General features: G+C 40.6%; 1 protein-coding gene across 5 annotated transcripts in view; it reads right to left on the bottom strand.

Annotated features, from left to right (window-relative positions):
* LOC132379550 (myoferlin-like) overlaps positions 1 to 13,359 on the bottom strand; it is a 263,587-nt gene that overhangs the window by 101,655 nt on the left and 148,573 nt on the right. For all 5 annotated transcript variants that reach the window (XM_059947586.1, XM_059947583.1, XM_059947585.1 and 2 more), the window contains 3 exons: positions 11,163 to 11,288; positions 6,543 to 6,698; positions 5,148 to 5,239 (listed from right to left, as the gene is read on the bottom strand). In XM_059947586.1, coding sequence (XP_059803569.1) covers positions 5,148 to 5,239; positions 6,543 to 6,698; positions 11,163 to 11,288 — 374 coding nt within the window. The remainder of the gene's footprint in view (positions 1 to 5,147; positions 5,240 to 6,542; positions 6,699 to 11,162; positions 11,289 to 13,359) is intronic.

Raw genomic sequence — 13,359 nt, 5'->3', positions numbered from 1 at the left:
GAGCAGTATGAAAAAGATAATAAATCAGCAGGAAAAGAGATCTCTGCATTAACGGCAAAGTTTGTCCGTAGTCAAGAGCTCTGTTCAGAGTTGCAAGGTGTAATGAGGTGGATCCGCACTGCAACAGGAAGACCTTCAGTGGGTGGTTTGGCCAACCCAGTGGGCAGTGTTAATGGTGATGTCAATCATGTTGAAAGACAGCCAACACTGACCAATCCCACAAAACAGTGACACCATTAGAACTTCAAGGAACTTCAAAGTGATGATGACAATAATGAGGTACAGTTGTCCCTCCTTATCCGTGGATTCAATCAACCACGGATCGGGAAAACCCGGAAGTTCTCTCTCCAGCAATTGTTGTTTGAGAATGTACAGACTTTTTTCTTGTCATTATTCCCTAAACAATATAGTATAACAACTATTTACATAGCATTTACATTGTATTAGGTATTATAAGTAATCTAGAGATGATTTAAAGTTTACAGGAAGACGTGCATAGGTTACTGTAGATTGGGAATCGATAAAAAAACGGAAGTTCTCTAAGTCGAAACAGGTACATCCGGTATTATTTAGCGTCAGTTTGTCAAACATTTGTCTTAGTATATAGTGCATATTTTACCTATGTATATAAAACACTTAAGAAACATATGTATTTCAATAATTAAACCACTGCGTTGCTCAGTAATAATTAAAGCTTTCACTAGGGCACGGCCTTCACATGCTCCATTATTCTCACTTTATCCTTTAAAATTGTTCCAATCATTGACTGTAGCCTAACGCTTTTCCAATGACCGATGGAGTTTCACCTCTTTCCGATTGCCTTATTATTTCTACTTTATTTTCAATCGTGATTGTTTTCCAGAACAGAAACACTGCGGGTGGCGGGTCTGGAGCTCCACCGGGTCCTAAAGTCCACTGAACTGAGGCAGGTTAAGTAAGGTCCGGAGTTCTGCCGAGTCCTAAGTTCCTCCACACTGAGACAGGTTAAATAAGGTCCGGAGCTCCACCGGGTCCTAAAGTCTACCACACTGAGACAGGTTAAATAAAGGACTTGAGCATCCACGTTTTTTGGTATCCACGGGGGGCCCAGGAACCAATCCCCCATGGATAAGGAGGGCCAAATGTAACTGGTCTGGCAGCCATGGCAACACTTGCCCCAGTAAAAAACTAAGAGGGTGAAAACACACAATCCTGATGATGGAGAGCATGAAAAAAAACAGGAGGTTTGTCATCACCACCAGATCTGGGGGAGGGTGGGGGTGGGGGGGAAATCGATAAATCTAGAGGAATTCCACATCCTAAAGAAAAAGGAGCTTAAAAACTTGGGCTGAACTTCAACAAATTAAGAACATATATAAATTGTATCCATATGCTAGCATTCAAATTTAACTAAAATTCTGACAACTCAGCAAATAAACTAGCTAACACGATGAGTTGAAAATAGTATGGGAAAGGATAAACAGAATTTACCAGCTGGTTGGGAAGCAATTAAGGTGTGGTTGGAGGGACAACCCCAAATCAGAATGATTGGATGAAAGTGGTCGATTGCAAACAAAAGTCTTCAGAGGATGTTGTTGAATATGAAGACCGCTGAAGGACATTTTTGGTCAGGTACTCAAGCGTCCCAGGAATAAACAAAAATACTACGGAAGATGCCATATATGGCCCTCTCAAGTTATCTTTCCTGGATGGTTTGAAATTGATGTTGCCAAAATGGCAAAGCTAATAAAAGCAAATTGGCGTGCAACTGCTGTTTCCTACAATGAACTGGACAAGCTGTCAAACAACAGGCGTGGGAATAAGATTGCTACAGATGCTTCAGTAGTCTCTATCTGCTAACCAACAGAACAAGCTGAACTGGATATTCAAATGAGGACACGGGGCTAGATGTGTTGGCATAAGAAATCAATTTCACCACAAGGACAACCATAACCTCAACAGCAAGCTCAACCCCCTACCTCAGAAGGGAAGGAAAACATTGACTGGATGCCATAACTTCAGGCTACATTGCAAATATAATGGAGATGCTGTCAAAGTTTCAAGAATGACCAGGCCTGGTCCTGCAGCCTTTATCTGCAGTGGCAGAGCAAGAGCAAAAAATCAGATGGCTTATTTGTTAATCTACTAATAGAATATGAAGCTGCTGAATTCTTACTGAATACAGGAGCAGAACTAGGACGCATAATGGAAGCTATTGCTCAAAAATGCAATGTGCCATTGACGAGCACCCAAAGTCATGCTTGTGGTGCTGGAGGACACAGAACTGAGTTAATCAAAAGCAGACCAGTTGAATTTGGTCCTCACCCATTAGAAACGCAATTCGGGGTGGGAGCAATTGCGCAACCTCTTCTTGGAATGAATGCCTTATTGAATTTAAATTCCTCTTTTGAATTTATGAAGGGTAAAATTATCTGGAATCTCACATGGTTGAAAAAATCTGAATTAACCAGTCACAAGACAAAAATGACTGTGACCTACCAGAAATGGGTCTGGTCAAGTTTATGGGGAAGATGCCATTTAATACCAAGCAATATTTTCTAAGCAGAACATCTATAGGAGGCATCAAACCTCCTATAAGCTGGAGGAGCGAGGAATTCTTGTCAAAATACACAGTCCCTCAAAGCATCCAACCTGACCTGGCAAGGCAGTGAATAGCACTTGCAGACTGATTGTGGATTACAGAATTGACAAGTTAACTCCTCTGGTAGCAGGTCCATTACCTATATTCAACACCCTGAATCCATCACATAAGTAGTTTACAGTCAATTTGGCCAATGATTTCTGGCCGGTACCACTATTGCCTGAATGTCAACCATAGCTGGTTGTTACAGTTGATGGCCAACAATATTAGTTGATGAGGCTACCACAGGGACTTCACAATAGTCCTACTAACATATGGCCTTGAGATAACATCTAAAGGGGACTTCCAAGCACTGACTCAAACCTCATACTATATGTAGGCGACATCCTAATTGCCTTTGAGATTGCAGATCAGCACGTATGCGATGTACTCTGCCTGCTCGATTATTTAGCCCTCAAGGGATACAAAGAAAATTTGGACAAAGCATGATTGCAACAAGAGGATGTGATTTACTTGGGACAGAAAATTTTCCAGGACAAATGGGAAATCACTGAAGATTCTGCAAAGAACATTAAATCAGCAAAACCACCTACAACAATCCGGTAACTTTAATCATCTCTGGGTTTTGTGCAACTACACAGAGCATGGGTCAATTCACATGCTGAAATTGCTCAAAATCATCTGCCGAAAGGCAGCAAGCACTCCAACAACCCCTTAGCTCTTAATGAAGAACAGATGGAGGCTATTCAAAGTTCAAAGGTGATACTAAGTACTGCACCTGCATTGGGAATCAATGATACAGGAAGACCATTCACCCTGTATGCCAACTAGAAGTGTGCGACAGGACGGCAGTTATAACTCAACAACATGGAGATCAGCAGTGTCCTGTTGGTTATTACTCTGCCAAACTGGACAATGTAGCCTTAGGATGGGGTACATGTCTATGAGCAGTGCAAGCACTTTACCTAGCAGTCGTGACTGTTTCTAACATCAGGCTTTAAATGTTCGATGTCCACATTCAGTTCACACTCTACTGACTAAGAACAGGGCCTCTCAAGTGACAATTGCTCACTGGTCCAAGTGATCCACTGTTCTTGAAGCACGTAATATCATTATCCAATGGTCAAGTCCAGCAAATCCGTCTACATTATTGTCAGTGGACATGGAAGACTATGACCATCGTGCCTGTGCAAGAACAATAACATGCCAAGATGATGCAAATTATCATGAAGTCATGATAATCAAATTATCATGGGTCTTTATGAAATCCATATCTGGCTCTGTACGATGATGGCTCCTCAACCATTGAGAGAGGAATTCGAACGGCTGGTTGAACTGTCGTCACAGAAAATTAAGTGATGGCCTCAGGAAGCATGTCTCCCAGTATCTCTGCACAACAGGCAGAACTGAAAGCTTTGACTGTAGTCTGTAGGCATGTAGAAGGAAAGTCAGCTAATAACCACACAGACCCTTGATATATTTTCAGAGTTGTTCATGACTTTATAAACTTATGGAGACAAATAGGACTTACTACTGCTGTGGGAATTCCAATCAAGAATGGCGAACTAGTACAAGACCCAGATTATTGTATTAATTACTACCATGTACGCTGTTTACTGAGATTCACAGGAGCACAGAATTACATTGCACCCAGGCATATATAACAATAAATTGATTCGATTCGGAATGTAGCTTATGGTCTGATTAAGTAATTTTAGTCCAGCACCCAGTTTTTATTTTAACTGGTGCTCCATTCATTGTACCCACAAGTACTTGCTGTTTTACTTTTGACTCTCAAGGTTATTTTTGGCTTTGTAATCATTCTCTCATCTCCAGGAGCCATAGGTGTAGAGTTAAGCCTGACTCCAGAACCACGAGAAAAATCCAGGTAGATAATTCTGTCTTGCACTGCCACCAGCATTGCCTTTCAGATGCAACATTAAATTGAGGCATAGTCTACCCACTTAGGTGTTTTTAAATCGACTAAGGCTATAATTTATAGAAAAGCAGTTTCACTAGTGTCCCATAAAACATTACTGTCTGTTAAGCAACAGGTGAAAGCTCACGGAGTAATGCATTCCATGCTTGGCCCCATTTCGAAACTATTTTTGAAAGTCTTGTTTGCAGAGTGAAGTCCACTTCACATCTGCTTATGTTTTTTAATTAATTTGGGGCATGATTGAATACTCTCCCCATCACACATCCTTAGTCCTGCTGACTGGTGAAAAGGACTGGCAGAGTATTGGTTTTAAAACCACTAACAGGTTCTCATGCAATTCAACTGCAGTATACCAGCAGATTAACAACCAGTAAGAATCAAATGAATGAATCAATGAATGAATGGCTATTTGGACAAATAATGAAGGAATGGCTACTTATAGTTTATGTTTCTGTAGAGGGTTGTGTGGACAAAAGAAAAACATGAACCACTTAAGATCATGCAATTAATATATGGAAGAAAAAACTATTACATCTAAAGATGTCCATTTAACCCAAGCTAAGGTTACTTCTATTGACATTCTTTATCAGAATATGCACTGAACATTCAACATATATTATGCATTACCTGCCATACACTGGGCTCAAAGTGTTAGGAATATAATTGTCTCTATCTTCTATTGTTTTTTTTCCCAAGCTGATCTTCACATAAGGGTCACACTGAAAGAAAAATGTTTTTTTAGGGGAAAATTAATGCAATAAATTTAGCAAAAGGGAAATATTGTTATTTAGGTAAAATTAATCAGGTAGTCAAGGAAGAAGAAAGGAACATCCATTCAATCTCTCTAGTTTCTACCAGCTGGCTATACCACCAGAACCTGCATCCAGAAACTAAACTAAAAATAAAGCCACAATTTTCTTATTTATATTTAAATTTCTAAGTATGAACATGCTAGATCTTGGTGAAAATCTGCTTCTGGTATCTGAAACACAAAATACAAAAGAAATATTGTAAGAGTTTTTGGGTAATTGACAACCAAAACACCTACATGTAGGGATCAGAGTCTTTGTTACAGGAAAGTGGCCTAGAAACATTAATTCCTGCAATTTAAACTTATTAGTCATTGAAAAACTACTGTTGCATTTTCAAGGTCAAGTTGGTTTGCCTTGGCTTTATTCTCCCCACCCCCATTCTTTCCTGATCTAGACACAAACTTCTCAAAGCTCAAGTCAGCTTGCTTTGTAAAGGTTTCCAGTAAAGAAAACAAAGGCATATGTGTAACAGAACTATGTGTTGGGAACAAAATACCCAAAAAACATTTTAAATCAGTTTGGCCGAGTGATATTTGATTTTATAAATAGAGCTCCTGTTCAAAACTGGAACTAAGCATCGTAATATATCTAGACCAGTGAGGTAGTGGCAATGAAGACCAATTTGTGATTCCAGGGCTTTGGAATAAAAGGAAGGTGGAAGAAAAGAGGTCAAGAACAGTCCCTGGCCTCCTGATTATTTTGGTTACTGGCTGGCTATCAACAGGAAGGTACATTGCCGAAACAATGGACAGAACTCAGCCCTTGTGATTAGATGCTAAGAAAGGATTAAAGGAATTGAAAGAAATGTTAATATGTTATGTAGCCCATTTACTTGCTCAGATCAGGAGTCAGAAATCCACAATATCTTGTCTAAACCAATAAAATTCTTTAAGGGGAAATTTGAGAAGTGGGGTTTGAGGGGTCAGATGGGTGTGTGATGTTTGGCTACCATCTCCTACTGCCTTCAGGTATCTGGTCCCATTTTATCATGCAGACTGGTGTGCAGAGATCAGGTACATAAATTAAAACAATGTGCACTTGAACAACAGATTTTCAACCTAATCTTGTAAAAGTAGATTAAAAAAACTGCAGTGAGATAAAGGCTACTACCACCCACATACCCTCCTAATCCAGTGATAATCCTCTGGAAATTACTTGATGCCAGCAGATTCAATGCAAATGAAATATATGCCACATTCAAGTTTCTTACCTTGCCGTTACTATCTTTTGGTTGCAAGTCAATGGCTCTTACAATATAAATTCGCACCAAACATTCTTGAATTCCACTATCAGGCAGCTCGATGAATTGGCGTGAAGGCATTTTAACATTGGGATCATCACTTAAAGGATAAATTTTGAAGGAACCCTAGAAAATATAAGCAAAAGACATGAACGCTCAACATCGCTGGACAGGTAAATAATTCACTGGAATAAATTAAGGACAATTTCAGTGTTCGCCAATTATTTTTGCGTGAGATTCAGGTCAGGATGGTGCTTACACAAACTAGCTTGAAGGAACTATCATAGAGAAATACTCAGGTCAGTCCAGGGGCGTATCTACGGAAAATAGCGCTCATGGCAAGCATTGAAATTGCACCCCCGTCCAAACATCTGACACCCATCTTTTAGATAACTTTACCATAATATCAGCTCAAAAATACAAATCAAGCTCGTTAATCTTTTAATTAACAAATTAAGCCACTACATGAAAATTATAACTGCACCTTCCTTGCTTTCACTGATGCAAATTGGTCTATGATGTGATCAAAGTCAGCGTTTTCAGTTTCTTCTCTTTCTACACTCAGCAGAGCAAGATCACAGAGTCTGCCTTGACCCATGGAGGCTCTCAAATATGAAAGTATTAGTTTTAACTTGCTGAATGATCCCTCACAGCGGGCGATGGAAACTGTGATGGTTAGCATTATCTGAATAGCAATGTGAAGATTGGGGAAGATGCTCTCATCTCCATACGGAACAGTAAATTCAAGAAGCTCTTCAGGTCTTGATATTTTCATGTTGACCCGCCTTGATAGAAACATTCTGCAATCCAAAATTTCTTCACTTAGCTGCTGTCCATCAACATCAGAGCTGTACAATTCACCCAAATTTTCGCCCTTCTTCTTTAGGTCATTACTGTCGGCACCATAATACATCAAGAAGGAACCCAAACTTGGCATCAGTGTCATGCAAATAAGTGAACCTTTCATCCATTTCTCTGTTAAGGCGGTCGAGTGTTCCCTTCATGACTCTTTCCATTTCCTCCTTAGCTGTTAACCCAGTGTCTCTTGAGTTCTCATCAGCCATTCGTTTCTTTTGTTCTGACGTCTTTCAACTTCTATATTCCATTCTTGACAGAGACCAACTCCTTCTTCGAGTGACTCACTGACCAACACTTATCTTTCATCGTAAAAATGATCTCGGAGGGCTTTCAAATCCAGGGCAGCATCATGGAAGTTCATGCTAGGATCCTGCAGCCTCTTTTGAATACGGTCAATGCGAATGAGAACTTTGTTCCAAAACCCTAGCAAAATCAGAAAATTGTAACTCAACATGCGGTTGTACAGCTGCTTTGCATCACTTCTTGTTTCACTGGTCTCATTTTCATTGTCTATCATGTCCTGGAGAACTTGAAGTATCTCCTCAAGGTACTTGTTGATGGGCTTCACTGCTTCTGCCCTTGCACTCCACCTGGATTCGGACTCCAACTTAACAACACCAGGCACAGAGTTTTTGAGCGAGAGAAAAACACAGAGAGCTTTGATGGTTCCAAAAAACATGACCATCATTTCATCCGGTTTGGCTGCATGTACACCCACCAAGTTGAGTGAGTGATTGTTGCAATTCACAAACACTGCCAGATTATTTTTCTCACTTATTCTTTGATCAACACCACTTCTGTGTCCAGCCATCACAGCAGCGTTAACATAGCACTGTGACTGACAATCTTGTAGTTCCATTTCGTCCTTCTCTAGCTGTTTCAAGATGTCTTCAACCAAGCTCTCAATATCCTTCTGGTTTATCTGGATAAAGCCAAGGAAGGACTCTCTAACACGGACAGTTTTCCTCTCAAAATCAACTTCCAGATACCTGACTACTTCTGACATCTGATCATGGTGTGCCTGATCAGGAGTCGAGTCCAACATGAGACCATAGTACTTGGCTTTACGAATGCTTCTCAGTAAACTCTGGCCCTCAGTGGATGCCATCATGTGGATGAATTCATTCTGGACACCTGATGAAAGATAAGACATGGATCCAGGATGACTTTCCAAATGAGTGATGTGTTCTTTTATGGCAGGGTCAAAGATGGCCAGTAGTTTCAGTAAGCCAAGGAAATTTCTCATCTTGGAGTCATTGTCTAGCTGAACTGACTCCCAGTCTCCTCGCAAAGCAAGGTTCTGAGTCACAAGGAATTTTATGCAGGGAAGGATTCTTGTCAACATATCAAGCCACTTTGATTTTTCCTTCTCAATCTGTGACTGAAATACCACGTCAATAACTCCTCTGTTTCCAGCTAAATTTCTTTCCATTCCTTTCCACTGTGTGAAGCATTCCCGATGATTCTTGGCATTTTCATGAACACTAATCCTTTCAGGTGCTTTCCACTGGTTGAATCCACTTTCCTGCTCCAATGAGGATTGATGGTCTGACTGGAAATAGAGAAGACAACAGATACAAAATGCAGACTTTTTAGACGGGTAATAGACTAGTCATGAGCGAGTCACTTCCTCACCATGACCATTTCCCAATTTCCTCTTGAACCAAGTTTTGCTCACTAAGCGGTTATTTGTTGGTAGGAAAGGACCCTCACTGTTCTGGAAATACTTCAAACTCAGCTTTATTATTTCTGTTCTCAACACATCAGGCAGAATTGCTTTTCCAGTATCCTTATCGAATTTCAAAAGTCCAATGTTGTGCTGTTCAATCACTGCTGGCATGACGGTTCGAGGCTCTTTGATACCATCCAGTTCACCAGGTTCAGTGTCGTCAGGTTCAATCTCGTCAGGTAAAACCTCGTCAATAAACTCGACATCACCACCACCACCATCATCTTCCCCTCCTGTCACGTCCACGTTCTATATGGCAGCCTCACTCTTAATCTCATCATACTCAGATTTATCTGACTTCACTTCCTCCTCGGCTTGTGACGCATTTGTACTTGATCCACCTTCAGATTCTAACAAACTTGTAGCAGGTGCAGGCGACTCCATGGAACGTGTCCAACTACTTGTTCTGGGCTTTTCAAAGAAGGGCATGAAGAACTTGCTCGACTTCTTGGCCTCCTCCACCTCCAACTTTCATCTTTTCTGTCCTTCAGCTCCACTTTCCTTCTATGTGAAGAAACGTTTCATGGTCTTCTTACACAATGCTCTGAAATAAGGCCATTCTAGTGCTTCTCACCCGTGAAAATCAAAGACAGATCATACATCTGAAGAAAATTGTTTTTTCACTATCTGAGGATGGTTTGCCTGACTTTAATAGAAACTGCTCAGTGGAGCCCCCTTCAAGTGGCACCCAGGGCATGTGCCATACCTTAGATACGTCTGGGTCAGATAGCACAGAGTTAGGGTTTTGATAACCCCAGCTCCAATGAATAGGCTTCACTCTTTCTCTGTCCATGCTGTCCAACATTGAATATTCAATCATATTTTATTTCAGATTTCTAGGATCTGCAATAGTTTCCAACATCTGAACTACGTGAAATTATTTGTTTGCAATTTTTTTTTATGTCTCAAGGAATCCTCCCTTACTGACTTAGGAGTACTTACCTACAAACACACCACTGTTCCACAAGCCAAATCTTTGCAGGTCAGGCCAGTAGAGTCAGACATGTAAAGTACAGTAACAGGTCCTTTGGCCCAAATTATCCATGTCAACCAAGATGCCTCCTAAGCTAGTCCCATTTGCCTGCATTTGGCCCATATCCCTCTAAACTTTTCCTGTTCATTTATCTATCCCAATGTCTTTTAAATATAATTGGACCCACCTCTACTGCTTCCGCTTTCAGCTCATTCCATTAAAACCACCAGCCACCATGGGAAAAACTTACTTTTATACCCCCAGTTAAATCTGCTCCCCCCAGTCTTAAACCCTTCCGAAAGGGTTAGAAATTAATAAAAGATTAAGAAAAGCATTTTTCCAGTTTCTTAATGTGGCTACTGTGAACCTGGAGAAAAGGCCACACAGAAAATGTAGCCACAGACCAGGAATATTATTGATTTCTTCTTCAACTCAGAGACTGTGTTACCTAATTAATACTGCCTTGTCCATAAGTATCAGCTTGGCTTGGAAGCTCTGCAGTCTTGGCTATGCTATAGAAGGGAATGTCAGGAATTCTAATAATGGGCCTGTCTACTATCTAGGAGGTAGAAAGACTGCAGATGCTGTAATGCAGTGCAAAGAAAACTGCTTGAGGAACATCTTGAGGAATGCTTGAGGTCAGGCAGCATCTCTGCCATTACTTTTCTCCAAAGTTTTTGGTGCAAGAGCACTTCAGCAGAATGGTCGTTTTAACTGCATGCCTGCTTAAAAGATACAGCTCATAACTACATATGACAGACAGTACAACTCCTATACTAACCTTAAGGGATATTGCTTGTTAAATTATTAAGAATGTCTGCAGACAAGCAATATGTATTTTCAAACCCTTTGGACTAGTTGAAAAGAGAGCATGGAACCATTTAAGGACAGATAAACTGGATTTTTTTTTGGCTGAATACAATTTCAAGAGTTAGACTTTCATCCTGATACATGCAAGGTGAATTATATTCACAAACATTTTTAAAAAATTTGATAATGAAACCACATTAGTTTAAAGAAAAAGGCCCACCTTAAATTCACCTACAACTGATGGGTCTTCATCATCCTCAGATTTGCCCCTGTAGAGTTTAAATGTCTGGCAGAAATCAGTCAGCCCTTTGAATTCAGGGACATCCTCCAGTGCTGTGTTATACACCTGTAGGGAGTGAAGTCAAGGAAGCCAAATTAAACAAGAAAGAAACAAGAAGCACTGTTATCACCATCTAGTCCCACTTCGCTTTTTGCCTGGAAGGCAGAATCACCTTATCTAGATGGAAGCTGGCGTGGGACTGATTATTGGCAACAGTTAGGGCCAGGTGTAATCTGAAAATGTCCAGGCAGTGACAGTTTTAAAATCATCTCTCTTAATTGTGTTGACAGCTATATGTCTACAGGCAATGCAAAATGTCAAACTCTCTTCTTTTCAAGTGAAAGTAGAAAACAGACCTTTGGAATCTAAATGGCAGGGACAATTGCAGATAAGCAGCCTAGGTAACAGATATTAATCAAAATTAAAACTTTAGCAGTGTTAATATGCCACTGTTAAATATCATTTGCCAACTGAGTAATGTTATAAATACAATCTACTCCAAAGAGGATCAACAACATTGGAAACAGTAAAACTTTATGAGTCGGATCACCCTGGAGGAAACCCACTGCCCATCTTCACCAGCCTTTTGCAGATACAGACAGCCAACCTAGCTGACTCTATTTACCTATGTGATAAAGGAGACTCTGCACTACAATCCAGGACTCACCCCAAGGTCCCCAACACCCACCACTTTTAAACTGATAAATGGCACCACAGCAGCCATTGCCAGGTTATTACAGCCCAGGACGTTGTGAAGTCCAGAGTTCAATTCTGGCACCATTCTGTAAGGAATTTCCATATGTCCTCCCCATGAGAAATGTGAGCTTTGCCCAGGTGTTCTGTTTTCTTTCCACAATCCAATGATGTACCAGGCAGGTTAATTCGTCATTGCAACTTGTCCCATGATTTACTGGATTGTGCTTTTGTGTTCCAAAGTTTAAGCAGCCATTTCCAGTCATGTTAATTTCATGCACCACCCAACACTCTCACACACACTCAACATCATTGCTCGTGCTCTTTTGTTTCTGGCACATGATGCTGGTTCAAGAGAATACAAACTAAATTTCCACAATGTTGCCAGTTCCCTGGCTGCAGCATTTAGAGGCCACTCCAGACAAGTGTAATACTTGCAATCTACTGAATTCTGTGCTGAAAACTACTCATGAAAGTGGCTCCACTTCACTGTAGACACATTTATTAAAGACCACTAATGCCCTGGTATTTGGCAACCACCTTAAAATGGAGCTTTCATGGTTATCTTAATGATTGTGCACTCTTTGAGTGGGAGCTTCAGGTCAGATGCCACATGTACTCAAGGCATAGGAGCAGAATTAGAACTTGCCCCATCGAGTCTGCTTTGCCATTCAATCATGACTGGTTTATTATCACTCTTAACTGCATTCTGCTGCCTTATCCTCATAACCTTTGACACCCTTACTGATCAAGAACCTATTAACTTCTACGTAAGATATACCAAATGACTTGGGCTCCACAGGATCTGTGGCTGTGAAATCCAGAGATTCACCACCCTCTGGCTAAAGAAATTCCTCCATATAGAAATATGCAAGATAGCCCAGAAGGAGAGGCATAACACACACACTTTTGAAAACAACATCACTAGAATCAGAATCAGGTTTAATATCACCAGCATGTCAGGAAATTTGTTTTGCAGAAGCAGAACATTGCAATACATAGTAATGCAAACTATAAATTACAATAAGTATATACAAAAATGAATTAAATAGGTAGTGCAATGAAGAGAGAGAAAATACTGAGGTAGTGTTCGTGTGTTCCTTATTTATTCAGAAATCTGATGGCTGAGGGGATGAAGTTGTTCCTGAAATGTTGAGAGTGTGTCTTCATGCTTCAGTATCCTTTCCCTGATAGCAATGAGAAGAGGGCTTGTCCTGGGTGATGATGGGCGTCCTTAATAATGGATGCCAGCTTTTTGAGGCATCACCTTTAGAAGGTGCCCTCAATGCTGGGAAGGCTATTGTCCATGATGATGGAGCTGGCTGAGTTTACAACTTTCTGCAGCTTTTTCTGTTCCTGTGCAGTGGCCCCCCCCACCCCCAATACCAGATGGCAATGCAACCAGTTACAATGCTCTCCACAGTATATCTGTAGAAATTCATGA

Source organism: Hypanus sabinus, chromosome 22 (genome assembly GCF_030144855.1).
Source record: "Hypanus sabinus isolate sHypSab1 chromosome 22, sHypSab1.hap1, whole genome shotgun sequence".
Lineage (NCBI taxonomy): Eukaryota > Metazoa > Chordata > Chondrichthyes > Myliobatiformes > Dasyatidae > Hypanus > Hypanus sabinus.
The sequence above is the reverse complement of the archived record's forward strand: the minus strand, read 5'-3'. Positions and strand labels throughout refer to the sequence as shown.